The sequence below is a fragment of the Anser brachyrhynchus genome (genome assembly GCF_964034855.1).
Source record: "Anser brachyrhynchus genome assembly, chromosome: 5".
Classification (NCBI taxonomy): domain Eukaryota; kingdom Metazoa; phylum Chordata; class Aves; order Anseriformes; family Anatidae; genus Anser; species Anser brachyrhynchus.
Window position 1 is genome coordinate 20,019,914 of NC_137699.1, and position 25,019 is coordinate 20,044,932.

Genomic DNA, 25,019 nt, shown 5'->3' on the forward strand with positions numbered 1-25,019 from the left:
TTTCCCACAGCTGGGCACGTAGCAGCCGGTGCTTAAAGCATTCGCTGCCGTGAAGGGGAAAACAGAGACATGAGGTTCAGTTCCTTAAGGGAGAAGTCTGCATTTTAGACCTGTGCAAGACCTGCTCTCACATGTGTTGAGCACCTGCAGCTCCCCCAGGATGGTGCTTAATTCCTCTTGGGAACCAGGAGCTTCCCAAAACCCCTGAACAGGCTGAATAATGGGGGGCAGAACTGGGCACAGTGCTCCGTTTTTCACCTCTATGGCAATGCCCCCCTTATCACATGCTGACACACATTTGAGAGCATTTTGAAGGGGAAGGAGAGGATAGGGCCCAGCAAAACAGACCCACATAGTACAACGCCTCCAAAACTGTTTAATAAACCTTTAAATGGCAAAGCAAGCAACCTCTCACAGCCAGGTAACTATATTGAGAAAGTTTTTATTAGAAGATATATTTCTGCCAAAATAAATAGTTACATTTTCTTCAGCAAAACATTAGAAAAAGGGAAACAGGAGAAAAAAAAGCATCAACAATTTAATACTGAACTTTTAAAGTGACTGTGAGCACTAAAGACATTGCTATGTAAATAACATCACTTGCATATACTATTGCTGGTCAAGTTGCTGCTCTGACATGAGTAATTTCCATAGGATTTCCACGTGCGTTGTGTACTTAAGGGTCTTCTCCAACTCTGCGACAGCAGCAGAATCGCAGGATACATTTAGCTCAAAAATCTGCTTTAAGATGCTGTTCCCCAGAGCAAGAGAAAGCCCCCTAATTAAAATGTGTTTATTACTAAGTTACATTTCTCCGTCTTCTGCTTGGAACTACAGGTTCCCCCTCCCTTTGCAGGAGGGCTGAGGTGGACCCACACAGGAGGGTGGATGCAGTTAGAGACCGTCCTAGTGGAGCTCCCCACGGATTGGGAACAACGCCCCGTGGAGGGGCAAGGGGAAGGAGGAAAAGGCAAGGGAACAAGTACTGCTGCATTCAGAAAGGCAGACACCACAGGGACACAGAGGGCAGGCAGGCCAGAGCCCACTGTAAAGGCACAAGGTGAGTTTGGCACGAACTGACTGGCTGACGTGGCAGCCAGGTGCGATGGTCCATTCTCTCGGCAATTTAAGGGGAAGAGGGAAACAGCTTGAGAGAACTGTTGGCAAGACCCCTTGACTTTGGCAACCCACCACCTCCACCAGGTATTTAGCAGAAATGAACCCCTAGGGAAAGCAGACGCACACACAGGGAGTTGTAGATATTTCTCCCCCAACCACTTTGGCGGAAGTGAGAGCTCTTCTCTCAAGGGAAGGAGTGAAAGTTTGGAAAATGGATTACTAGATTAATTTTAAGAAAATGGACAAAACAGTAGGGGATATGTAAGTACTTGGGGGCAGACAGCACAATTCTTTTATTCTCGTGGTCTGAGTGCTGCAGGTACACAGTCCCCCCCAGGAAGTCACGAGAAACCAACTTCTAGGTCCTACAGACTGTGGTCAGAAATATTTCCTCCTACCTCTTGAAAAGTCAGTTTGCAAAACTATTAAGAGTAGGTCAGGCAGCAAACCAAGCCCAACATACCACACATGCGTGGTGGCTTACAGAGCATGCCATAGATACACACTGTTGTGCACAACATCAAACAACTACGGTGTTGTATAGGTTAGGGACTGGTTAGATGCACGAGAGGTTCACTGTTAGCCTTGTTAAAATCAGCAAGTAGTAACCGTGTCACAGGAAGGAGAAAAAGAAAGTGGATTCCTGAATGCACAGACCCTTTATGCAAACCAGTGGAAACTGCAAGAGTTGGGACTCTTGCAGAGTTCAAGTGAATGTTACACGGATTTCAGATGTGGGCTGCAAGATGAACTTTTGGTCAAGGAACCTGACCTCTCAAATACCACATACAGGAGAGCACAGGCCCTGGCCACCACCTGCTGGGCTTCCCTGCCACACATTCTGCTGAAGGACTGACTGCTGCAGATGATTGCCTTGTTCAGAGGAACTTGATGAGTGCAGGTTAATCAGCATCTGCTCACCTGAAGATAACACATGCCATGAGGTATACAAAGAACAAACGCTTGAATAAGTCAAGTTAGCAGTATCAAAACAGACACCTCCGGGTCCAATACAGAGTCTAGCAAGAGGCTTCCAGCTATTTCAAAGCGGGGTCTGATCTAGACAAGGCAGCACTGGATAACAAAATGCTAATCTTCAAAAGCAGCCATGGCCCTTTTTCCTACATCAACTAGCTAGAAGACCTTTCCTAACTTCTTCATCCTTAGCAATCTGCAGCAGTGAGCAGCAAGAATTTCAAGAAAATGCTTGAAACTTCTCTTAAGGAAGAGGAGGGTAGTAAGGGGTATTTATTTTTGACAGATCTGCTTTTCCTTTATCAGAGCTTAAATCTCTAAAGCCAACAAGCTATCGCACAACAGCCACTGCATCACTTGGTGAATACAGGCAAAAAGAGGGTTAATACAGAGTGGTGCTTTCCCAAGTATCCGTTCACACCCTGCAAATTACCATAGGGAAAGCAGGAGTTTCCTCCCTGAAGAATTAGACCTTTACAATTAAAGCCAGGCTTTGGTTTGTGGTTAAAGTCAGCAGTGCATAGGAGCTTCTCTTTGAGAGGCTAATATAATAAGCTAACGACAGATGAGGTGAACCAGAATGAAATTCTGGCCTTTTACCAGCCACAGCAGGTAGTCTGTTGAAAGGCATGGACCAGAACCAACAAGCCCCCTGGATCTGAGTGCTGGAAGACAGGGCCACCAGCCGAGGTGGTTCTGATATGCAAGAGGAAAGCTGAGGAGATCCAGGGAACAAGGGTGCCAAGCTGCAATTTCTTAGCACACACTACTGCCAAGAGAATTTGGTTCACAGTTCAGTGGTTTACATAATCATACAGTGGTTTTACCAGTCCAGGAAGAAGGGATAAGAAAAATAAAAATAGTTGCATCATTTTCTCCACCCATACGTTAACACAAACCAAGCAGAGCCAAGAGGGCAGCAGCTTCTAGACACAAGATTTTCTCATCTGGCTTTGCCCTTCAACAGACGTTTTGCTTCTGGATGAAAAACTTTTAATTTCACGCCACTAAACATCTATGTGTTCTTGCCAATTGCTCTGTGTGCATTAGGAACAAGAGATAGGCATTCAGCAAACTAAGAAGATAGTCCAGAGCAGCAGAAGAAAAGAAGCCCCCACAGCAAACCACAAAATAACCCCCTTTTCTTTATGCCAATTCTCAAATTTATCCTTCTCTCACAAACTGACAGTAGTTTGTTGCTGGTTCACCTCCACTACAGTTACGTCCATCTGGCAGTCAGCTTTTCCCACAAGCTTTAGGAAATTACAAGACTGATTTGCTTTGTAACCCAACACTCCCATTTTGGTTTCAGAATCCTATTTTTTTTTCTCTCCCCCCCCCCAGTGACTCCCCTGTTCCCCAGTTGCCTTAACTACATGAAGCTTAAGAATAAATCTGACTCTAAGTGCAGGCCTGTTTCACGAGCTGTGCAGGCCCTTGTGTTACATAGGTAGGTTACATCCAGGAAGGACAGTGGGGTGACATTCTAAGTCACAAAGTTGTCTTTGCACTGGCGTCTTGCGGACAGTCGGTCAGCACCACAGCTGCCCAGTCTATTTATTGCCTCCCAGCTTGCAGTGGCCACTGCGGGAGAGCCCTGATGCTTATCAGCCTCTGCTGCAAACACTCAAACCCGCACCCAGTGCACAGTTGTGCTGGTAGGAGACAGCACCCACCACCTCACCCACACTGCTCAGGAAGATGTGATCGAGTAGATTCACTACTTTCTCCAGCTACTAGTAGTGTTTCTGAGGATATTTTCCCTTTTCACATCCAAGAGGGAAATGAGAGCGTTATAAATGACTACTCTGCACACAGGCTATGTATCAGCTTCAGACACCCTGCCCTGCTCCCCAGGAAAGAGAACCTAAGTTTGCTTTGGCCAGTTGCATACTGTTTGTGCTAGGAGAGGTAGAAGACGCCTCGTGCAGCAAGACTGCAGAAAAAGCTACCAGGAGCTGGTTTTGTGTCATAGTGCAAGGACTTAGGTTGAAGTACATGCAGTCCCCACAGGAAGCCATATCTCACCCTGGGAAGAGCAGAGAACATTTCTGCACAGCAAGTCACTACTAGACCATCACTGAGAAGGCAGAATCGTGCAAGGCAGAGTCTTGCCCTGTAGCACATCCACTAGCTCTGGTCCTTTAAGGGACAAGACAAGTGCAGCCAGTTCCAAGAGGGCTGAACATGCACCAACGCTCCTGACTTCACTTCTGCTTCTTGCGCTCCTGCTATTGCCAGCTGCATAGCCTGTGAGCCACCATGCAAGACAGGCAAACTGCAAGGCTGATGTAACTGCAAGCCTACATCCTTCTCACCCCAAATCCTCAGAGTCAAGCCCCAGCTTGGCAGGAGGTCCCTTACGTGGCACCCACTTGGAATTTCCTTCAGTTGTATGGTCCCTTAAGGGGCGAAGCCCAACCCCTGTCAAAGGTGGCCACTTACCCAACACCTGCTGCAACACTCCACCACAAACCTCTCAGAGATAACATGACCCGCACCATCTCACCTTCCTACAAACACTTCACATTCCTTCCCCAGTGTCAGCTGCTAAACTAATCCTGAGACAGTCAGACTGAGCTTTTCCAGCGTGATCCCACACTAATTCCATTCACAGTGACAGGAATGGGGCCTCAAACTCCATAAAGAAAAAATCTCAGTCTAGATTACTTCTTTCAAATAAGCTCAGTGACATTTAATACTTCAAGTTCAAGCTGCAAAAGTTCTATCAGGATGAAAATCATATAGGGAGATTAAATGATAATATGAATCAGGGTGAATACACAAGTCTTCTACATTTCTGCAGTCCCAGTGCAGTCTACAGCAGGGCCAGCTCTGGCTTCCAGTGGGGATGAAGTTAAGGGACAGAAAAAAGGATCTGGCTTCAGCAAATAATAAAGTCAAGAGGAGATTTGGAAGCCCTAAGACAAACTGTTTTGGCAAGAGGCTACCTCATCTTCCAGTAGCACAAAGAGCTAAGGTATGTCAGACAAGTCAAGAAAAGCAGACCAATATGCTCTAAAAATCCAAAGGAAACTAAAAGCTACGTGAACTTGAGAGCGTCATCTACATCCTGATTATTTGGCGGTAAAAAGCCAACGGCAATTCAAAGTGCATTATTTGGGATAGCCCAGCTGGGTCAGCATCAGCACGGCCACGGGCAACGGCCAGGCCTCAGCACAAGTCTGGAGCAAGGAATCAGCCTCTGCATCCTTGAACAGAGATTCCCTTGCCTGGCCCAGGGGGCAACAAATGGCTACAGTCAATTCCACCAGTCTCCATCCCGGGGAAATCCCCTTTGCAGCATATTCATGAGCACAGGGCAGCCTGCTGCCAAGGGATGAGACTGGTCCCACCCTGCATGTGCTTCCCCTCCCACCCACCCCCATCCCCGCAGGGCAGCAGGCTCAGAAGAGTGGCAGGCACTCTTTCGCACAGTCTAGAGGTGGAAATTTTATCTGAAACCCTTCCCGAGGGAAGAGGGAGGCCTGCATGTCCACGTTGATGCAGAGTAAGCCCAGCATGAGCTGGCGCTGGTACTCCTCCCACTTCAGCATGACGTCGGACAGGGAACGGTTGCTTCTCATCCACATCGGCATTGCTTCGCCACAAGCAGGTGCTGAAGAAATTGGCAGACTCTGGGGCCCTCCAAGCTCAAGGTGATAGTAAAGCCTGAAAGACAGAATGCAGAGAATCAAGATGTGGGATGACTTGAGCAGGTCACCAGAGCAGAGCTCCAGAACTGCAGAGCTGTTTCGGTTTTGCCACTGACTGGCTGCAGTTGTAGCCCCCCCGCTCACATCTCCTGTTTATACAGACCATGAGCTCTCGTGGAAATAATCGCCTCCTCATGCCATCACCTGAATCACAGCTAGGACCCTCTGCCCACAACTGTAATACAGTTTCCTATTCTCATCCCCAAAAAAAGAAAAAAAGTAATTTGAACTCAAGAACCCCTATGAAGGAACTTTCAGGGAACCTTGGGCTGGCAAATGCCATGCAGACAAGCACCTATCTTCTACAAAGGGAGAGTGGAATAAGCTAGCGTATCGTTTTAGTTAGACTTCCGTCTTTTAACCTATTGCAATAATAACAGCTTCATCACAGGGGCTGCCCTGTAATGGGAAGAAGTAGACCACATGCTGCATCTATCCAACAGTTAAGGAAACCAAGAGACCGTGGAGCAGATTTGTGTTTGAAGTTGGGCAGTAAATCCTTCTGGTTAATCTTAGCTGCTCTGCTCCAATGGAGAAGATGCCACCTTTCAGAAGGTGGAAACAGTGCTCCTCCAAAACAGGGCTGTGGAGAAAGCAGCTATACCTGGCTGAAAGATGACTGCCCAGTTTCTTCTTGGCTTTCTTCACAAGATAGTTGCAGATTTCAGTCATCTGCTCCCTCATCCATCTAATATCCTCAGGGATATCTGGAAGCCATTCCAGCAACCTGGGAAGAGACAGGAGACAAACCTAAGTTGAGCGTGCACAAAGGAAAGGACAGAAAGGAACAGTATTGCCTCCTATGAACGGTTACTGATTTTTAGTGACAACTGCAACAGGAGCCATTTACACAACCATTCACAGAATTAAGGGGGAGAAGCTGTGAAGGACGAGAACAGCCCAGGACTTACTCTTTAAGTTTTGAATCTGCTCTTTCTGTATTTTCCATCCATTTTCAGATTTGGCAAAATGTTTTTCTCCCAAGCCTTCCTATCACAATCTCCTTCCAGAAACTTTTTATAGAGTACTTTGTACTAAGAACAGGTCTGATGGACTTGCCTTCCCAGCTGTGTAAGTTTAGGGCTGAAAGCGACTGGAACTACTCTCGCTCCAGTGGAGAGACACCTCTCATGAGATTCCCACAAACAGCTGGCTGCACGGGGAAGAAAACCACCAGAGGAAACAGCTGAAGGCATACCTGACAGTGAAAGAGACTGCAGACTCCAGGGGCAGCATGTAGGGGACCATCATTGCCGTGGCCACACGTATAGGCAGCATGTTGGTGATACCAGTCAGGAGACCTCTTCTCTCCGCACAAGCCTCCATAAGAGCTGAAGACAGAAGAGAACACGACTGAACCCCTGCAGTGGGACTATCCCTTTCCTTGCCGTATCCCATAAGTTACCCGGCTTCTCTCCCCACCTCCCACTCCTTAAGGAAGTCTCGCTCAGGATAGCAATTCTCCGAGCACAGCAACTTTTAATTTTATCAGGTTACCAAAGGAACAAGTATCAAGATCCTGTCCTTGTGCTACCATGCAGAAGTGTCAAATGAGAATCCTCTCCCAATTCAGCCTCCACACCTTTATCTAAGGGGTTCCAACTACAACTAACCACCTGTGGGGACCAGTTCAATCCCTGGGTGCAGCAAAATAACCACCACAAACAATACCCCACATCCAAGCGATCCTCTGACATGGATCAGGCAGTACAGCAAGACTGACAGGGCTTTCTTCCTTTGGATCATACCTTGGTTCAATCTGGGAGGCAAGTGTTCAAAGATGTGGTCTTCAACAACAGCAAGAGCTGTATTTTCCTCTGACTGGTCCTCAGCTTCTGTTTCTTCCTCTTTCTTCTCTCCTGGGGGAGCTTCTATGGCAAGGAGAGGACGTGCAGGACTCGGACGATGAAGGAGACCTGAGAAGAGAAGTCATATCATAAGGATGATACAAATTAGCTGCCCTGTCTTGCATGGCCCTTAAAATGTTAGTCCTCACTTCACTCGCCACCCAGACAGACATCACATCGAGCCTCTTTAGCTTGTATCTGTTGTAATGTTTACCACAATGAGTTAAGAACCGGCTGCTTTAAGCCCATCTTCTCTTTCCCCACCAGAAATTCTGACGTTTCACCTCCACATCCTGCAGGGTGCTGTTTCACAGGGTTTTGTTGCTATATACTCTGCCAGTAACCAATTTCAATTCCCCTCCTGCAGCTTAATCCAGAGCCTCATGACTGCTCTTATCCCGTAAGGTATGTGCCACAAAGCAAACCGTGCTCGGTCTGCTGGAAATTGACACTAGGTGGCATCAAACACACACCCAGACTGCAACAAGAGGTCAAGGAGATAAGGAAGTCTGAGGTTTGCGTACCAGAAGGTCTAAGAGCAGCATCAAACTGCCAGGCTCCCGAGACTGCTGAGAGCATGCCTGCACTCTGCACTGCTCTGCTTCCTGACACATACCCTGGCTGCACACGAAAGGGTGTAGGGTATCTGCTGAAGCTCCAAATGGCACTGGTGCCCAACAACTTTGCTGTAGCGCTGAGCACACACTGTGTGGTTTCAACTGCATTGCACTGAAAAGGTGTCCACTCCAACTCTGCTTCCTGCAGTGCTAAAATGTACTCACCGATGGAAATCCCATATGCTGGTATCCGAGGCACGCACCTTGATCAGTTCTACCCTCACACATTTTATACACGCAGTAACTGGCCTCAAAGCCACGCCACCACGCCTGGCACAGAAGCAGGTCAGTGCACCCCACAAACACTCAGTGCACCCCACAAACACTCAGCGCCTTACCATTCTTCTTCAGGAAGTGCAGCGCATCCCGATAGCCCTGCTTGCACATATCCCGCAGCACCTGTGGGCAGAGGCAGGCAAGAGCAGGTCATTTGGAGACTGCCTGGCTGAGCAGAGCAAGCACCCAGCTCAGTGCTGGCTTCAGAGAATTCTGGCTTTGAGCAGAAGAGGTGTAACGTGGAAGCTTTGGGTATGGGAATCACGGGGTAACTCAGGTTGGAAGGGACAGCTGGAATCCTACCCAAGTACAGGCTTAGAGTCGCAGCTACTTCATTTCCCCCTCTAGAGCCGACGCTCCTGTGGGCAGCCTTCTGGGAGTCACTCTGATAAGCAGCCCAAAATACTTCCCTGCAGATGCCAGGAAGGGCCACTGTGTTCACAGATAAAGCCAGCTAAGACTAGGAACGGGGCAGCAGAAAACTTGTCCAAGCGATTCAGGACACGGATGCATGTTTATTATGCTCAAATGCCAGGGCTAAGGTTGTATTTGCTCAGAAGCAGAAGCATGCAAAGCTGTCTGCAGTGCCACCTGTTCCAGTGGCACTTTTTAGGAGGGACAGTCACTGGCTTCAGGCTGGCAGCTCCAGTGCGACCTTAAAAAACATCACGAGCACATTGGTTCTGAGGGATGATACGTCCTTGTTTAGAAGCGAGCCTGGCTTCCTGGCAAATGCCACACAGCCATGTGGGAATACTTTCCAAGCAACTGCTAGCACCTGAGTTCCAAATCTTACAGTATCAAAAGAAAACCAAGCCACCTACACGACCTTGTGCAGATGCTCAAGGTTTGCCAGCTCGCTGGGTTGCTAAATGTCAAGGTGAAAAAACAGACAAGCAAGAGATACAAAACTAAGCGTCTGCAATCCTCCTCCTGCTCCTGAAGAGCAGAGGACAGCCAGCATCTATCCGCTGTCCCCACGTTTGGGCACTGCCAGGAATCTCACCTGTGGCTCCGGAGGAAACAGGGCCTTCGAGAGGCGGTAGAGGTTGCGAAGGTTGAACTGGATGCTTGTATTGGTTACTCTCAGCTCATGCATGTTGGTGGAACTGTCCCGAGGACAGATGTCGCTCTCCCCTGAGAACGGAGACACCGTGATTGTGTTCTTCAGCTCATATCGGGGCAAGTTGTCTGAAATCCCTCCATCAACGTATCTCTGAAATAAAGAGAAATGAATCGCTCTTCACTCTTGTAATTGATCAAGCGGCTTCAAGCAGATACTCTGCCCCCCTACTCACATCTGTGCCAACAACTTCAGGCAAGAATGGGCAACAGCCACCAGTGCCAGAGGAGTTGAAAGCAGCAACAGCACAGCTGTGTTATTTATAACCTCCATTTGCTATGTGCCTTTCTTCCTAGCATTGAGTGCTTTGGTCACAAGAGTTCACGGAGAAAGGCAAAATTCACTTGTGTGACTGCTGACGTATCTGCTGTGGGGTTTCAGTGCCATCCAGTATGACGCACCAACAGCCACCTGCAATGCCAATTAGCACTGGTCTAAGCTGTCACGCTGCCATCAGACTTTTCTTTACCCGTCTTTAAAATGAATAGCTCAGACACAGGTCCCCACTGTCGGCAAGTTGGTTAACTAAGAATGAAAGCAGCTGATTTGTTTCTAGCAGGGTAACTGAGCAGCAATCCCAACACATCTGGAACCTGCTAGCTTTGGCGTGATAGAGTATAAGGGACTTGGGTTTTGCTCCTAACAGGCACCCTCTTATCAGAGAACATTCTGTACGTATGTACTATAAACACAGGGGCATTCCCCTTGCAGGAAGGACAGACACAGCTAGGGGAGACAGACAGACGCCCCCTGCAAGGAAAGACCACGCCATGCAGAGTGGCAGAGGACAGAGCAGAGCAGGCAGCATAGTGCCAGACACCCGCTTTGTTTAAAGAAGATTCAGATCTGAGTGTTTTGGCCACTGAGCTAAGACACAGCTAGTTTGTGGTAAGGACGCAGAAACCTACATTTCCCTGAGGGTGGCAGCATGAGTTAACGTACTGTTAGAAAGAAGCCTACAGCAAAGGCTGGCAAAGCAAAGCCTGGCAAAGCAAAGCCTGCATGGAAATCAAGGAAAAAACATGCAGAGCCTGCTTTCTGGTCCATCGCCCCCCAGGTGATGCAGTTTACAGCTTCTCACTCAAGATCAGCTGCCACTTCTTTGGATTTACCCAAACCTCCAGCCAGCCCAAGGCTGACCACTCTCCAACCTCTCGCCAAGCCCCGAGCAGCATCAGAACCACAGGCTGGGGCCTCGAGCTCCGACTCGAGGTGTTATATCCTCCCCAGTCCAGGGACCCCTTTTAAGGGTTCACCTCACTCACGTGCCATAGACAGCTCACAGCTGGAAGACGTATTAACAGGTCAGTTACTGACCCGTTCATTTCTTGGTACTTGAGAAATCATTTTTCTCTCCCTCCCACCCATTTATTTCATCATCCCCTCCACGAGGCTGCTAGAGCTCAGAGAAGTAAACACAGGAAAAAGATGAGGAAGGCAGGATTTGGGTAAGTACATTATACCTTTCACAATCACACTGCCTTGAAAACTGGTCCTCATGATTTGAGTTGGCCTGTCAGTATGTCCTGTGGCAAACACAGTCATCACAGGTATGCCAGGAATCACACAGTCCTGTTTCAAAGCCTTTCCTAAGCTCATACCCAAGCTACTGTAGCCTCTCCCTTCACCATATGCCCTTTCAGAGTCAGAAGGGATCCTTATTTTCTGGGCAAGACGTGAAAACTGATTTCCTCACACACATACTCCCGCTGCCACCGCCTTTCCCCACGAGGAAACTTGACATGAGAAGTCAGGCAGCTGCGAATTCCAAAAACCCTGGTGTTGGACCCTGGTTTGGAGTTTTGTGATTTTGTCTGAGCCAGGCTCACCTCGGTTAGCACCAAGGAGGTCTCGTGCAAGAGCCGCTGCTACATTCCCACCAGCTGTGGGACAAAACCCCAGCCCGTGGTTGCTGAGCACATGCCAAACCAGTACTGATTCTGTCACTTTGAAGGGCTGGACGTTGAACGTTTCCTCCAGATCATTTCCCTGCCCAACATGCTTGCACAACACAAAAACAGCCTGTTCGGATATTAGGCAGGAGCAGAACCGACCTCGCTTTCAGGACACTGGCAGTAGTGGGAGCAGATCTGATGCCCTGTCAGACTGAAGCACCTCGGTCAGGTCACTTGTGCGAAAACCAAGGCACGCAGACGTTAATAGCAGCTCTTCCTTTCGGCTGTTCAGCTTACAAACATTTAGTTTGCACTAAATGCCTTTTAGTGGGTGCATTAACCTATGCAGCACAAGGGCAGTCCAAGCTCAGCCGAGACCCTCAGCCATGACTTCTATATCCAGAGATGATCCAGCTCTGCACAGCTTTCAAGTGCTTTCACTTTTAACATCAACGTACAAAAAGAGAGAAACTGCTCTGGACGTTCTTGGACAGGAAGCTAAAAGGAGCTCCTGCAGGCAGCAGAACATTATTCTCATAGGAAGGACAGGAAGAATGTCACGGAAAAAGAGGCCAAGCATCAGCACCACTTGTTAAAGCTCTGCAAAGAGTGTCAGGCACACGGAAGAGGGACTACAATCGCGATTTCTACCCTATAGCCAAGTTCTTTCCACATGCACACAGGGTTGGAGCCTCAGTGCTGGAAAGGGTTGTAACAAGGAGCCAGGGGAACCATCTGCTACGTCAACCAGCACTTGCCCAGATTGCTGTATATTTCTGTCCTGTTAAACCATCAAGCCTTTGGGGCATTTTTAGCCAGCTGCAGGACTGGAAAAGAAGACATATCCACTGCTGAAGTTGTTTACCTGGGAATTTCTCATGCTTCTTCACAACAGTTCCTGCTAGCAGACGGGCAAAAGAGGACTACCAAAACTGAGTATGGCATTTCTGCCTTCTTATTCATCAGCACATGATTTAATGAAGAAATATCTTAAGAGCCTTACCACTCCACGCAAGGTTGGAGGTATCAGCCCACAGTAGACAGGGATGAAGGTGCTGCAAACACAGGCCTGGGGAAGAAAGAGATCCAGCATGTAAGAATCACGTCAAAGCCTACTGAGTTAGTCTGAGAACTGTACTGGCACATGCTGAGAATTAAACTACGTTACGAAGGACATTGGGAGTCCAAGGCAAAACAAACCAGCTTGCAGTTCTTGCCCAGCCCTCTGCAAGAAGTTTCCAGTCACCTGGATGAGCTCCTCCTTGGAGTGGAAGTCCGACAGTATGACGTTTTCTCCATCAGACACCCGCGTGAGGGAAATACCCAAACGTCCTGCTGCGACCTCGTGCCCATTGTCCGGCACGGTCTTGGACAGGCAGATCCGAATGATCTTCACCAAGTTGAAAGATGGGTGGAGCGGCCCCAAGAACCTCTTCCGTGCTTCTTTCGACACTCGAATAATGCTGGCACCAGCCTCACCTGCAACGACAGGAAGAAAAATGCCCCGTGAAACGCTAGCAAAACCAGCCTTCTTCACAAAACAAGGCGTAGAAAAGCCTCACGCAGAGCTTTACTCAGAGGTTTCTCCCTACGTGCCAATACAGCTCGAGATGCGTGGCTATTACAGGCACTGTGGGAGAGTCACAGAAGCTTGCTGCATTTGCATTCTCACTCCCACACTGTAAACAGCCACCCTTGTCTTACACACGTTATACAAAGTCGGCAAAGATCACATGCATCTTGGTAAGGCCTCACGCTTTCTCAGGAGGCCCTGCTTGACTGGCCTGTGAAGGACTGGTGAAAAGCCAGTGACAGAAAACAGGTATTTTCATTTTAATAGACATTTGCCCATAAGCAAAAGCACCAAAAAAAAAAGGAATCTCACTGCTTTCCAGCTGATCATCACAGCTCTGCTGGTAGCATCACTCACGTCTCAGGTAGCAAAACAGACACTATGGACAGGGGTGGACTTCGAGCCCCCTGGTGAGGCTTTGGTGTCCATCCCACCCGTGTCCGACTCCCGAGCACTAAACCAGGCCCCGATGGCAAGGATTCCCAAAAGCACGCCTGCTTTACACTTCCACACAGTGACCCAGCTGGGTTTGGAGGGGAGAAGACACCCCCTCAGCACAAAAGGGACATCTGCACGCCTGCTAAGCCCAGTATCTCACGGTCACTAGGAGCCCAGCCTGGCAAGAGCATCAGGGCTCGTGGTGGGAAAGGAGGGAAGGGAGGAAACAAAACAAAAACATCACCCCAAGCCAAACCCTCCATGCCCAGCACGCTGCCCTTTGCGCACCCTGACTGCTGCTTCCACACGCAGCCCGAGCCGTGGTGAGACACGGGGCAGTGACTCCTCTGAGCACCCACCAGTCGCTGCAATCCCAGAGACACAGGGAATACACGGGTGAGGAAAGTATCCGGGCAAGAATTAAAGGAACTGGGGGAAACAGCCACGCTTTCACCAATTAAATCTTCTCCCCAAGCTGCAGTTTGGTTTTCGGGCAAAGATGAAAGCTGCTGTCAGTTCCAGCCAACCTGAAATCCCTCTGGTTTGCTCCCTGTCCCTCTCAGCCCTGTGACTGCACAAAGGAGGCAGCTGAGTTAGACTCAGGTTAACAGAGATAAGGGAAACACCACCCCCAGTGCACTGCGGGTGTTGACACATCCCATTCTTTTGCAATACACGTGTGCCAGCAACATGTTTTCCACTAAGGCAGCCTGTTAACGCGACTGTGTGCGCAGGAAAGCCAGCGACACCAGCAGCTCGAGCGAGCACCAAATGAGACCCTTGACCACGACCAGAGGCTCTGGGGTCAGGATTTGGGTACTGTGAGGTAGCAACTTAGCGGAAAATCCAAGTTCCCCTCTCCAAAGCAATTTTTAGCCCTATAATCCCAGTCTTCTGCTCTTTCCTAAAGCAATGTTTAGCAGCCTAATTCTGATCTTACTTACTCAATTAGCAGTAAGCCACTGAGCCCAGCCTGTTCCAGATAGTAGCTGCACGGTTCGACATCCTTCCCAACACGAAGGACAACAGCCAGAAATGACAACTTGTTAGCACTCCGTGCCTAAGACACCTTTGTGCCTAACGAGAGGAAGAAATACACACAAAGAACCTGCAGCAGAGCCCAAAACTGGATGGATCCCACTCCAGCACCTTGGCCACACGAGCCCTGGAAGCCCCACTGCACGGAGTGCGTCACAGAGCTGCTGGCCTTGCTGAAACCCCAGTAATAAATAGGGTGGGAGCCTGAGCCACGGGGACACCCCGCTCGCAGGGCCACGCTGGGGAGGGCGGCTCAGGGATGGTGCTCAGAGAAGCTCGCCTTCAGACTTGGCACCTCAGCGTGCAGAGATGCGACAGCGACACTGGGAACAACTGCAGTTATACGGAGCTTATGACTAACGTCTGAGCAAAAAATCTGAGCTGGGAGTTACTTAGGGAAAACAAAACAAAGTCCCAAATATGCCAGGAAACAGACTGTCTCAGCGTCTGAGGAGGGACTTCAGCTCCAGCTGCTTCTCTGTCGTCGTTACCCAGCCAAGCAGGACAGGGGGACATGGGAGAACTGGGGACAAAATAAGAGTTATTGATAATTAGCAATTGGATTTTTTTGAATTTTTTTTGTTGTTTGTTTTAAATGTGTGCATATAAACAGATTGTGCAAAAGCAGCTTCTCAGGTATTTCACTTTGAGGGCACCTCTGATCTTGTTGGACTTGTTGGCTCGCTTGCACCGAAACCGAGTGCAGAGGAGCTCCGTGGGATGAGGAAGGCACAGGGCGATCTGCAGCACCACCGGCTTTCCTGGAAATAAGGCCAGCTGAGGGTTCAGCCAGAGGAGTCAGGTTTACGCAGCTAGATCCATGACAGATGGCAAGCCCTCCTGGAAATAAGTTCGGGAGGAGAAAGGAGAGGTGAGAGAGCGAACAGAATTTGAGCTGGTTTTTCCTGGAATAGCTTTTCTGGTAGTGATGGGACTTAAAGGAGTCTGCCAGAGGGAGCAGCTGAATGAGAGAGGTGCTAGAGAGAAAAATCCTGCAGGAGTCAGCCACAAACTGCCTGCCCCTGCTGGGGTAATCCTGTGCCAACTCCAGTCCACAGAAAAGTTTGGTTTTTGATGGATCTGATGACTCAGGTCACGGGGAAAACCACAATGTTTATTTTCCTCTCTTGGGGTGCATCACAAGGAGCACTGCCAACCTCCCACAGCTGGTACCAGCTCTTTTCCCACCAACCAATTTATCCAACGCTTCTCCCCATACAGACTTAACTAAACCATTATCCCTCTAAACAAACACAACCTGTATCAATGAGAAATATTTCACGTGGCACGAGGGAGGCCACCTGGGCCACCTCTGGCCTGGGATCCCTCTGCAGCAGCCACAAGGGGCAGTGGATGGCTGCCCAGGGGAAGAGCCCTGTATGCAGCTGCAGGATCCCAGTTCATTTTTAAGCTACGCCAAGCCAGCTTTACATGAGTGTATCGTCCTGGTGAGACTGGTTTCCTTAAAGAATTAGCTCTTGCGCCCATCGGTCGTGCCCAACACACCTGCTGGGGGAGGACAGGCAGCCCCGGGCCTCTCCTGACCTCTGTGTTTCGCACCAAGGGCACCTCGGCGCTCGCCTGTTGCCCACGCCGGTAACCATCCCGCAGCCAGCAGGAGGACGGCTGACCCATGAAGTATTTCAAGTGGAAAAAAAGAGCTTAAGACAGGCACAAAAATAGGAGCAGCGCAGGCCGAAGAGGGAGGGGGCACGCTGCACATTCCAGCCGGCAGCTCCCATGACTGCGGCTCCCCGTGACACCACGGCTCCCCCTGGAAGAGCTCCACATCGGCACAAAGATCACCCCCTGCGCCAGGGACATTCCCGCTCCCTGGGTGGTAAACAGGGCGCGGGCTCCAGGAAAGGCACCCAGACGGGGATGGGGGACAGGGGACAGCGGCAGGATGGATGCAGGGACAGCTCTGAAAGGCAGACAACCGGCAGAAAGAAGCGCAGGTGCTTTTGACACCCCTCCAGCACCACCTGCTCAGAGCGAGGTTCGAGGGTCAGATGCTCCCTGCAAGAGCCCCCAGCTGGGATCTTTGCATTTTGCTCCCAGAGCTGAGCATCAGTGGAGCTCTCGCGTTTCCCGTCGGTAGGTCCCTGTTCAGACCCAAATTCAGGAATCGGAAGGAATTGACCGGTGTTACCTCCCTCAAGGCAGTCTGGCTGCCTGTCTGCTGCTGCTTCAGCTGGAGCGGTGCCGTGGAGGAGCAAAAAGCCAGCCCCTCGTGACGAGCACAGGTTTCAGGAGAGCTGCCCCACGTCCCTCCCGAGCACAGACCCCCAGGCTGCTCCAGCTCAGCACGCACAGCTCCTGCGCCTGCCTCCGCGCTGAGAGCAAGCGACGCGCGCGCTTTTCCTGCCCGGCCTCTCCCCGGAGAGGGTACAGCCCAGTCCCGCCACCAGCCTAAAAACATTGAGCTGTAAACAAGGGACATCGAAAGAAAAGTCTGCAGGCTGACAGCTAGAAAATAATTAACCCAGAGCGCTTTATTGGACATTTCCTCGGCACCCATTCGCTCGCCAGAAGGGCCAGCAGCAGATAGCAGCGTGCAGGTGATCCAGGGACGCCTCCAGGCCTTGGGGGCGCCGACCTCAGCCCAGGAAAGATCCCCGCCGCCCGGCTGGGCTCCTGCTCCTCCTCCCGTGCTCATGCTGCAGCAGCCTGGTTTCCACCCCTTGCCCCAAGGGAACGGGAACCTGACCCGGGGTGTCCTCATCCCATCAGCGAGGCTGGAGGGATGTCAAAGGGGGCCCGAGGGATAGATTAATGCCAGCAGGAAATGAAGCGAGAACAACGACTTGTGGTCTGCCCCCGTAAAACACTTCCAGGTGATGTGTGATCCAAAGCTACTGACGGATCCTCCATTTCAGTGTGAAATCCTAAAACCGTGGGGGGGAGGAATCTCTGCCTTACATGGCCGAATTTGTATAAATGCCACTATTTAACACACACAAAAACCCTTCTTAAATGCTTGGGGCTGGGAGAAGGCGGCCAGCACCAGAACCCCCAGTGGCACTGGTCCTTTTCCCACCTGTGCACATCGCCCTGTAAGCTGGTAACACTGAGAAACACGTACCAGAACAGGTTGTTCTTTGGGACTTCCCTCATTTTTGTTGTTGTGAGGAGCATTTATGTGATTTATAAGTTTCCACTCATTCCTTCTCTCCTACTATTTTGTCATCAGAGAACAAGGAGCAGCTCGGCTGCCTCAGCTCCAGATGACAGCCAGGAAGGAAGCTGTTTCATTTTTGTGATGCAGAGGTAGCAAAAAAAATCGGAGTAACTCCTCAGGCCCCTTTCAGGCTGGCAAATAACCCCTCTTCTCACCTCGCAGGTGGGGCGAGTGGAGACACCTAAAGGGACAGCTTTTCGAGCAGGGCCAGCTCTTGCAGCCGGAGGCAGCTACTGCAGGAAGGGCTGGTCCCACACCACCTCCTGGCCCAGGTTCTCGGAGCTCAGCGTCGCAGAGCCCAGACGCAGCCCGCAGCAGGACGGCGCCGTGAATCCCCACCGCCTGCAGCTGCTTCAGAGCCCCAAGCCTCCCTCTTCGCAACGTGCCAGCCCCCAGGACGTCTGAGGTAGGTTACTTCGTTCAGGGCACGAGCAAAAAGGCTTTGGGAGAGCGGGCACAAGAGCTGCCAGCCGTGGTTACGCCCTGGCTGAACCTTTGCACCGGCATTAGGGAAGCGCCGGCACAGTGAAGCCTCACCAGGCAGCTGATGCCCTGCAAGCCAGCGCCCGCTTTGCTCCCGCAGGCAGGCCCGCAGCGCTTGCTCTCGCAACACAAACCAGACAACAGCGCGGCTCCTGCTGGGGAGCAATCAGTAGGAAGGCTCAGCTCAGGCAGGCAGCCAGGATTACTGTCTGGCACAATCGCTGCAGTCACCGCTAGCCTAATTTTCCCCCCCTGTAATTCCCTAATACAAGGATTAGCGTTGCATTGCTGCTCATTGCCTTAGAGGGAAGTGAAGCTCGGATCCCTGCTGCTTGCCCTGGGCCAGCACAATGCTGGGCTTTTTTTTTTTTTTTTTTTTTAAAGCAAGTACCTAGCAGGAGAAAGCTAGTGGAGAAGAGAGAGAACGGGCAGGAGAAAGATGGACCAAAAACAGCTGCATGACTGTGAAGTTGCCTTTCTCCTCTGCTGCACGTAGGCAGGAAGGGAACCACATTCCGCTCTTGCCTTGTTCATCCAGGTGACGACCACTAACACAAGGCCTCCTGGGGTTATTCCCAGCAGGACTTGGTGCGCAAGGAGCACCCACACGCACGACATTGCACGCTCCTTACTCGCTCGTCAGGGCCAGTTTGCAGGATGGCAACTCACACCCAGCAAACGAGGGCGGCTCCCACCTCCCCGTGGAGGTGCCACCAGGGGTGAGATGCTCTGGAAGAGGAGAGATCCGTGCTACAGGACAGGAGAGAAAAGCTTTGGCTTTTCCTGCTCACCAGCACGAGGCTGGTCCCCGTGTAAACCTGCATACAGCTTTCAGTGGGGTTTTTTTTTGGTCTAGCCCCTGCTGCCAGTTCTGTGCTCACCAGAGACGTGGCTGACCGTCACCCAGGAAGGACGGCCTGTCTCCCTTCCCCACTGTACACTTGTGCTGCTACTAGAGCACCGTCTTGCCCTGGCAGGGAATGAAAGGAATAGCTCTGAAGTCCACCCCTGGCCCTGAGCCTGCATCGTGCCCCGCTCCTGACGCCCGCGCTGCCAGCGACTGCTCCGTCCCACGCCAAGCACCTCCCCTGCTCGCTGTGCCCGCTTTGCCCTTCCATCGTACTGGGACGCGCTCGGTGTCACCTCACCCTGCTGAGCGGCTCCCCACCGGCCCCAGCACGAGCAGAGCAGGTTCCCTCCGAGCCAGGGGGGACGAGAGGTGCTCCAAAGCACTGCTCAGGAGGCAGGCACGGGCATTTTGTGCTAGGAGGGATCTCAGTCTGATCAAAGTTACCGAGGAAGCGATTTGGGGCAGACGGCATTCCTTGGGAGCCACGACAAGATTATCTGGAGGCTGCTGTTACCTTTCCTCCACAGACAGCAGCAGCCGCCCCCAGGCACTGCTCCTGGGCATCAGGACTCGGAAGCAGCCCCGGGAGCAGGACAGGAGCTGCTCCCTGCAAGGCGGAGGGTGCAGGAGCAGGGAGGGCAGCAAGAGGTGCAGCAACATCCCCCTGACGCTCTCACACACCCAAGCTTTACTACGTTTTGAAGTATGGCGAGGAGCCAAACGGCTGGTTTGGTCCCTTAAAGTTTTTAGCAGTCCCACGACTTAACACGGCTGGCTGGATACACGGAGACACCTCCTGTGCCGGCAGCCTGCTCTGGGACAGGGCTGTAACTTTCTCCGTGCCTGACATAACCTGAGCCCGCACCCTGCGCATGATGCGCTGGAAGAGCTTTCTCACCAGGCCCAGCCCTGAATCAGCAACATTCAAATAAGCCAGCAAGAGCAGCTCTTGCGATTTGCATACGTAAAGCGCTCCTCGACTTATTTACACCCCCAGCCGCCACCTCCCCGTCTCAGGACGGAGAAGGAGACAACCCATGGGAGTGGCAGCACAGAGCCACTGCCAGATCCGACCTGAAAGCAGCGCTCGGTCCTTTAAATCCTTGGCTTCCAAACCCAGCATCCATCCTGAGACTGCATCCTACCAAGAGGAAGGTTGGTTCTCGGAGGAAATACTCCGACCACAGCACAGCCACGAGCTGCTCCAGCCACTTGATGAAGCTTGGTGGGGGTTTTGCAGGCAGAAGGCACCAACGCAGACCCGGCCCATAGTGGCACCACGAAGCATCGCGGCCTCAGGCGTGGGCAAGCACCAGAGGGCAGCACAAAGCCCCGGGTCCTGGCACGATTATCAGCTGCAAAGCCCCCGTAAGAAGGAGGTTTGTCCATTCCCTGCTCCAGAAAGAAGGAGCGCCAACCAAAATGCCATTTCTCTACCCCTCGCACGGCCATCTTCAAGCACAGAACACGGCAAGCGTAGCAGAGTTAAGACAGATTTACCTCCAGCCACGTTGGGGAACGTTTCATCCACACTCAGCGCACGCAGCCCTTCTCCCACTGAAGAGGTGGGATCCACAGATCTCTTCCCACAGCCACCCGAGGCGGCACCACGTGCACTGCCCTCCGGCAGACCTCACGATGCACGCTTTGGCCAACACAAACGGGCAGTGCTCTGAGGGCTCCATAGAAACTAAGCTGATTTATTTCCCCTCAATCTGGGATTTGGCACTAGACTCCACACACGCAGAGGAGATAACCTGTGATCAGGCTTTAAGCCTCTGCACGCACCTAAACTCCAGCAGCCCATCAGTAACAACGTCTCTGCCGCTCACTGAGAGAGGTTTCCATTTCTAAAGGCAAAAGAAGGGGTTACCCCTTCTGTCCCCCAGTGGAAAGAGAACCCCCAGTTCTGCTCCTGGGGGTCATACGGCAACAGGCAGCGAGCAAACCTGACTCAAATAACGAGTACCGCATCCCGGGTCAAGGCTGGGACAGAGGCCTGGCTAGATACCAAGGGGAAAAAAAACAAACGTATGTTTGTGATCGACCTAGGAAAAACTTTCCAAGAACCCCCCAAGCAACGGGGCTCTGGCTAGCAGAGGTACGGCCTCCTTGCTGCCTTCTCGGTGCTAGAAGCATCCCCTCACCCTTTTTGCTGACACTGCGATGGCTGATCCATGCTTTAGGAGATCAGGACTCAGGAGATCCATGCTTCAGGAGAGCTGCTGACTCCCCCAGATGGGGGCAGCCCCCTCCTCTGTGTTTAGGATGAAGGCACCCAACGCTGGCTGTGTTTTGGCATTGCTGGTGGCTGCCTTGTGAGCTGCCACATGAGCTGCTTGTACTCGTCCAGGCCCAGCAACCTCAGGATTTATTCGTCCAGGTGAGCTCCAAGATCCAAGGCACGTGTAAGGAGGAGGCTGCAAAGCCAGCACAAAGTTCTCGCCTGCTTGGCACACAAAGGTGCATTTCCTAGCGGGCCAGGCTCCAACAGCCCCGAGAGCCAACACAGAAGCCCATTTCGCAGAAAACCCTCTGGAGAAGAGGTGATTCATGCTCCAACACCGTAGCATACACGATCAAGCACCTTGTAAACACACAAGTGCACCTCGATATCCACACACATGACTAATGGAAAAATAGCCATGTTTTTTCATGCCAACATGCAGAAGAACCTCAAAGCTGGAGACAGCACTTCAAACGCGGGTCAACACCCCAGCTGCAGCCCTGGAGAACACATCCAAGATCCCTACAACCTGTAGTAAAGTGCTTAAAAAGAAGAAAAAAGCTGGAGGAGGCACATTAAGTGGAATCTTAGGCTCTGAAGTCCAGGAAAGGTTCTGTTTTCTCTGGTCAGTGCCTCAAAGGATCAAAACCAAAGAAAACCCAAAGGAAAAAGTTTTTTCCACTCCTGCCCAGGAACTGCTTCTCTGCACAGCAGAATCGCAGAGGTCACAACCAAGTACAGGTGCAGGAAGGCACTAGCCTTATCTATACTCAGCCAAAATAAGCAAGGCTGCAGCAGGAGTCCCCTCTGCTTGCCATCCACCCGGAGATGGCGTTCAGAGTTCCCGGGCGACAGACAGGGCAGCAGAGAGCCCAGGGCATGGCTGCCATGAGCCTGAAAGCTCCCGGGCTGCTATGAAGAGAAACTAGCTGCACACACACATCCTCAGGATGCCCCAACAGCCTGCACTAGGATGAACTGCTCGGCCAGCACAGGCTGCAGCTGTACCTCTTCTTCCCCGTGAGCTCATCCCAACCCCTGGACCTCGGCCTGCGCTGTCAGGGTGGTTTACGACAGGGACAAAGTGCAGCAATACCGTGCCCCAGCTGGGCACCCCGTCTGCTTTTACTTTCACAAGTCAGCTCTGCCGCCCTTCTGCTCTTTTTTTCTACCCAAGACATACGCCAGCCACATGGAGAGCTAGAAAAAAAATAAAATAAAATGCCCCAGAGCACTCAAATTTGAGACATAATCTGAGCACCCAGGATCCAAGCCTTTGCTGGCTTGAAACAACATCTTTTGCCCTCTTTCAGGAGGGGGCAGTTAATGCCGCCCAGAAGGTGGCCCCATACTCAGTCCCCTTTATCCTGCCTCCCCTTACTCCTCACAGGGACGAGAAGAATAATTCCAATCCCGATTCACAGAAAGCTCTCTACCAGGCTGGGTGTTGCCCTCTGGGAGGCTGCGGATGCTCCGGACATATAAATAGCAAAAACAAGGCAGACAAGATAAGAGACTTGCTCAACACCGCACTGGTGTCTGAGCCAGGCGAAGGATTCGGGCACTGCTGTCAGCCTGTCTCACGTCGGTGCCACACCTCTGACAGCAACCCGGGACCCTCCCAGTTAGGAGGCTAATTGTGCAGTCGCCTCTTCAACACAAGCAACAGCAAGCGAAGCAACCAAGTCCCTGGCAGCAAACAGACCCCTGCAGGAGAAGGGATTAGAAGAGGTCTATTCCCTTGTCCCCGAGGAAAGCCGGCACTGTGGCAGAAATCCCAGGCTGAGCTTTGAGCAGCTGGTGAAAGCTCCCCATCCAGCTCCAGAAGCAGCGGCTCCACTCCATCGGTCGTTCCTGCAAACACCACGCTAAGGAGGGGGAAAGTTCAAACCTAACCACACAGATAACTTTTGCTGCATGAAGGCTACATCACAAAACCCTACCTGTCCCCAAAGAACAGGGAGTGCCCTGAAAGATCAAGGCGAGAGGAGTTCAAGCAGTAAACAGCTCTGGTTTCACTTTGCTCCAGGACAGGCTCGTATGTTTGTTTCAGAAACAGCCTTTCCACCGATGAATTATTTGAGACTGAAGAGATGCACCTGATCCCCTCGCATCACATCCCTCATTTCACATTTAAGGCGCTTGTCTGTATTTGCTGTTCTCAAAATAAAAACTTCCAAGGGCAACAAGCTCTGCTGGGGTTGTTGGCTTCCCCACCCCCCATACGTAAACCAGCTGAACTTGACAGCCAGCAGCTTTTTTATGCTGCCAGGCGAGCAAAACAACACGAGGCACCACACACCTTCAGCTGTTTGTTCCCCATTTGTACCAGAAGCATGAAGAACCTACATTGCGTGCCCACTTTAAAAAATAAAAATAAAATTATTCTGTAACTGAAGAATGTAGATAACACTTAGGCAAACTGAAGGTCTAGCTCATACAGAGGACAAGAAAGCTCCCCAGTGCCTCTCGGTCCCAGGAATAGCCCTCTTCCAAAAATAACAGCGCTAAGAATAAAGCGAGGTTTCCTAGAGCCTTGGGGATGCTGTGCTTGGAGACGCTCGGCTCTAACCCGCACACACACACGCTGCACGGCGGCTCCGGCTGCTTCGCTTCCTGCTCACAGCGCCCAAAAGCCCACACCCATGCAGTGAGAGGTCGACGTCTCTTCACCCCACGCCTCATCAGGCCAGCCTCTCACGCAGCCGACCCCAAAAACAGATCTCCCCTTACACCAGGGGGTCAACATGGGACCGCTCGGCTGCTTCCCTACCGCGAGGAGCCTTCTCCAAGGCGCCCTCGGCAGCCACCTGCTCCGCGGGGCAGCACCCACCTCCTTCCTCCCAGGGGGCCCATTTCGGAGGGGCGTTTTTACCCCCGCCACCCGTTTCGGAGGGGCGTTTTTACCCCTTTGGCCTCCACCTGACGGGTGCAGAGAGCTGACGGCGCGAGTGGCGAGGCAAAACCCCCTAAAAACAAAGCACCACGCGTGCTTTGAAGAAGCCAGCAGGAAGGCAGGGTGCTGTTTCCATCCCTGCTGGTGGCATATGACAGAAACAACAATAAAAAAACCATAATAACGACGACGGGGAAGGGAGGGAAGGCTGAAGGGTCAGCCGGCTGGCCTCGCCAGGGCAGCTGGTGCACCTCAGGCAGCCCTCGCACCCACGGGCGCCCCACAGGGGCCCCAAGGAGCCCCCAACGACCCTAAAGACCCCCCCAAAGACCCCAAAGCCACCCCCAAGAGCCTCCCCCGGGCCTCCCTTACCGAGGCAGGCGCCGCTGACGAGGGCGGTGGCGGTGAGCGCCCCGGCGGAGGCACCGTAGACCTTCCTGGCGTTGGCGACGAGGAAGGGGGCATGCTCCTGGAGGCAGCTGGCCACGCCGATGTGGTAGACCCCCAAGAAGCCGCAGCCGGCGAAGGAGATATTCCAGGTGGAGTCCGTGGGGAACATGGCCTCCGCGCCGGGAGGGTGCGGGGGGGACCCGCTCACAGCCCCACCGCCGCCGAGGGGCGGGCCGGGGGGGCGAGAGGCTGGAGATGAGGAAAGGACGAAGGCTACCGGGACCCACCGGGTTGCCACTGGGCTACCGGGGCCCGCCGTCGCGGTTTTATGGGGCGCCCCTTCCCGGCGGCCCGCCCCCGGGCCGCTGCGGGGCC

The 25,019-nt window shown here is 52.0% G+C and overlaps 1 protein-coding gene across 1 annotated transcript; it reads right to left on the reverse strand.

Moving 5' to 3' along the window:
- Nucleotides 1–426: 426 nt before the first annotated feature.
- Nucleotides 427–25,019, reverse strand: PNPLA2 (patatin like domain 2, triacylglycerol lipase). The gene is made up of 9 exons (XM_080593859.1): nt 24,627–25,019; nt 12,815–13,047; nt 12,572–12,637; nt 9,557–9,766; nt 8,613–8,673; nt 7,559–7,726; nt 7,009–7,141; nt 6,415–6,537; nt 427–5,766 (listed from the first exon to the last, which is right to left on the reverse strand). Exons 1-9 carry the CDS (start codon nt 24,811–24,813, stop codon nt 5,502–5,504), a joined length of 1,446 nt encoding a protein of 481 aa, XP_080449985.1. The 5' UTR covers nt 24,814–25,019; the 3' UTR covers nt 427–5,501.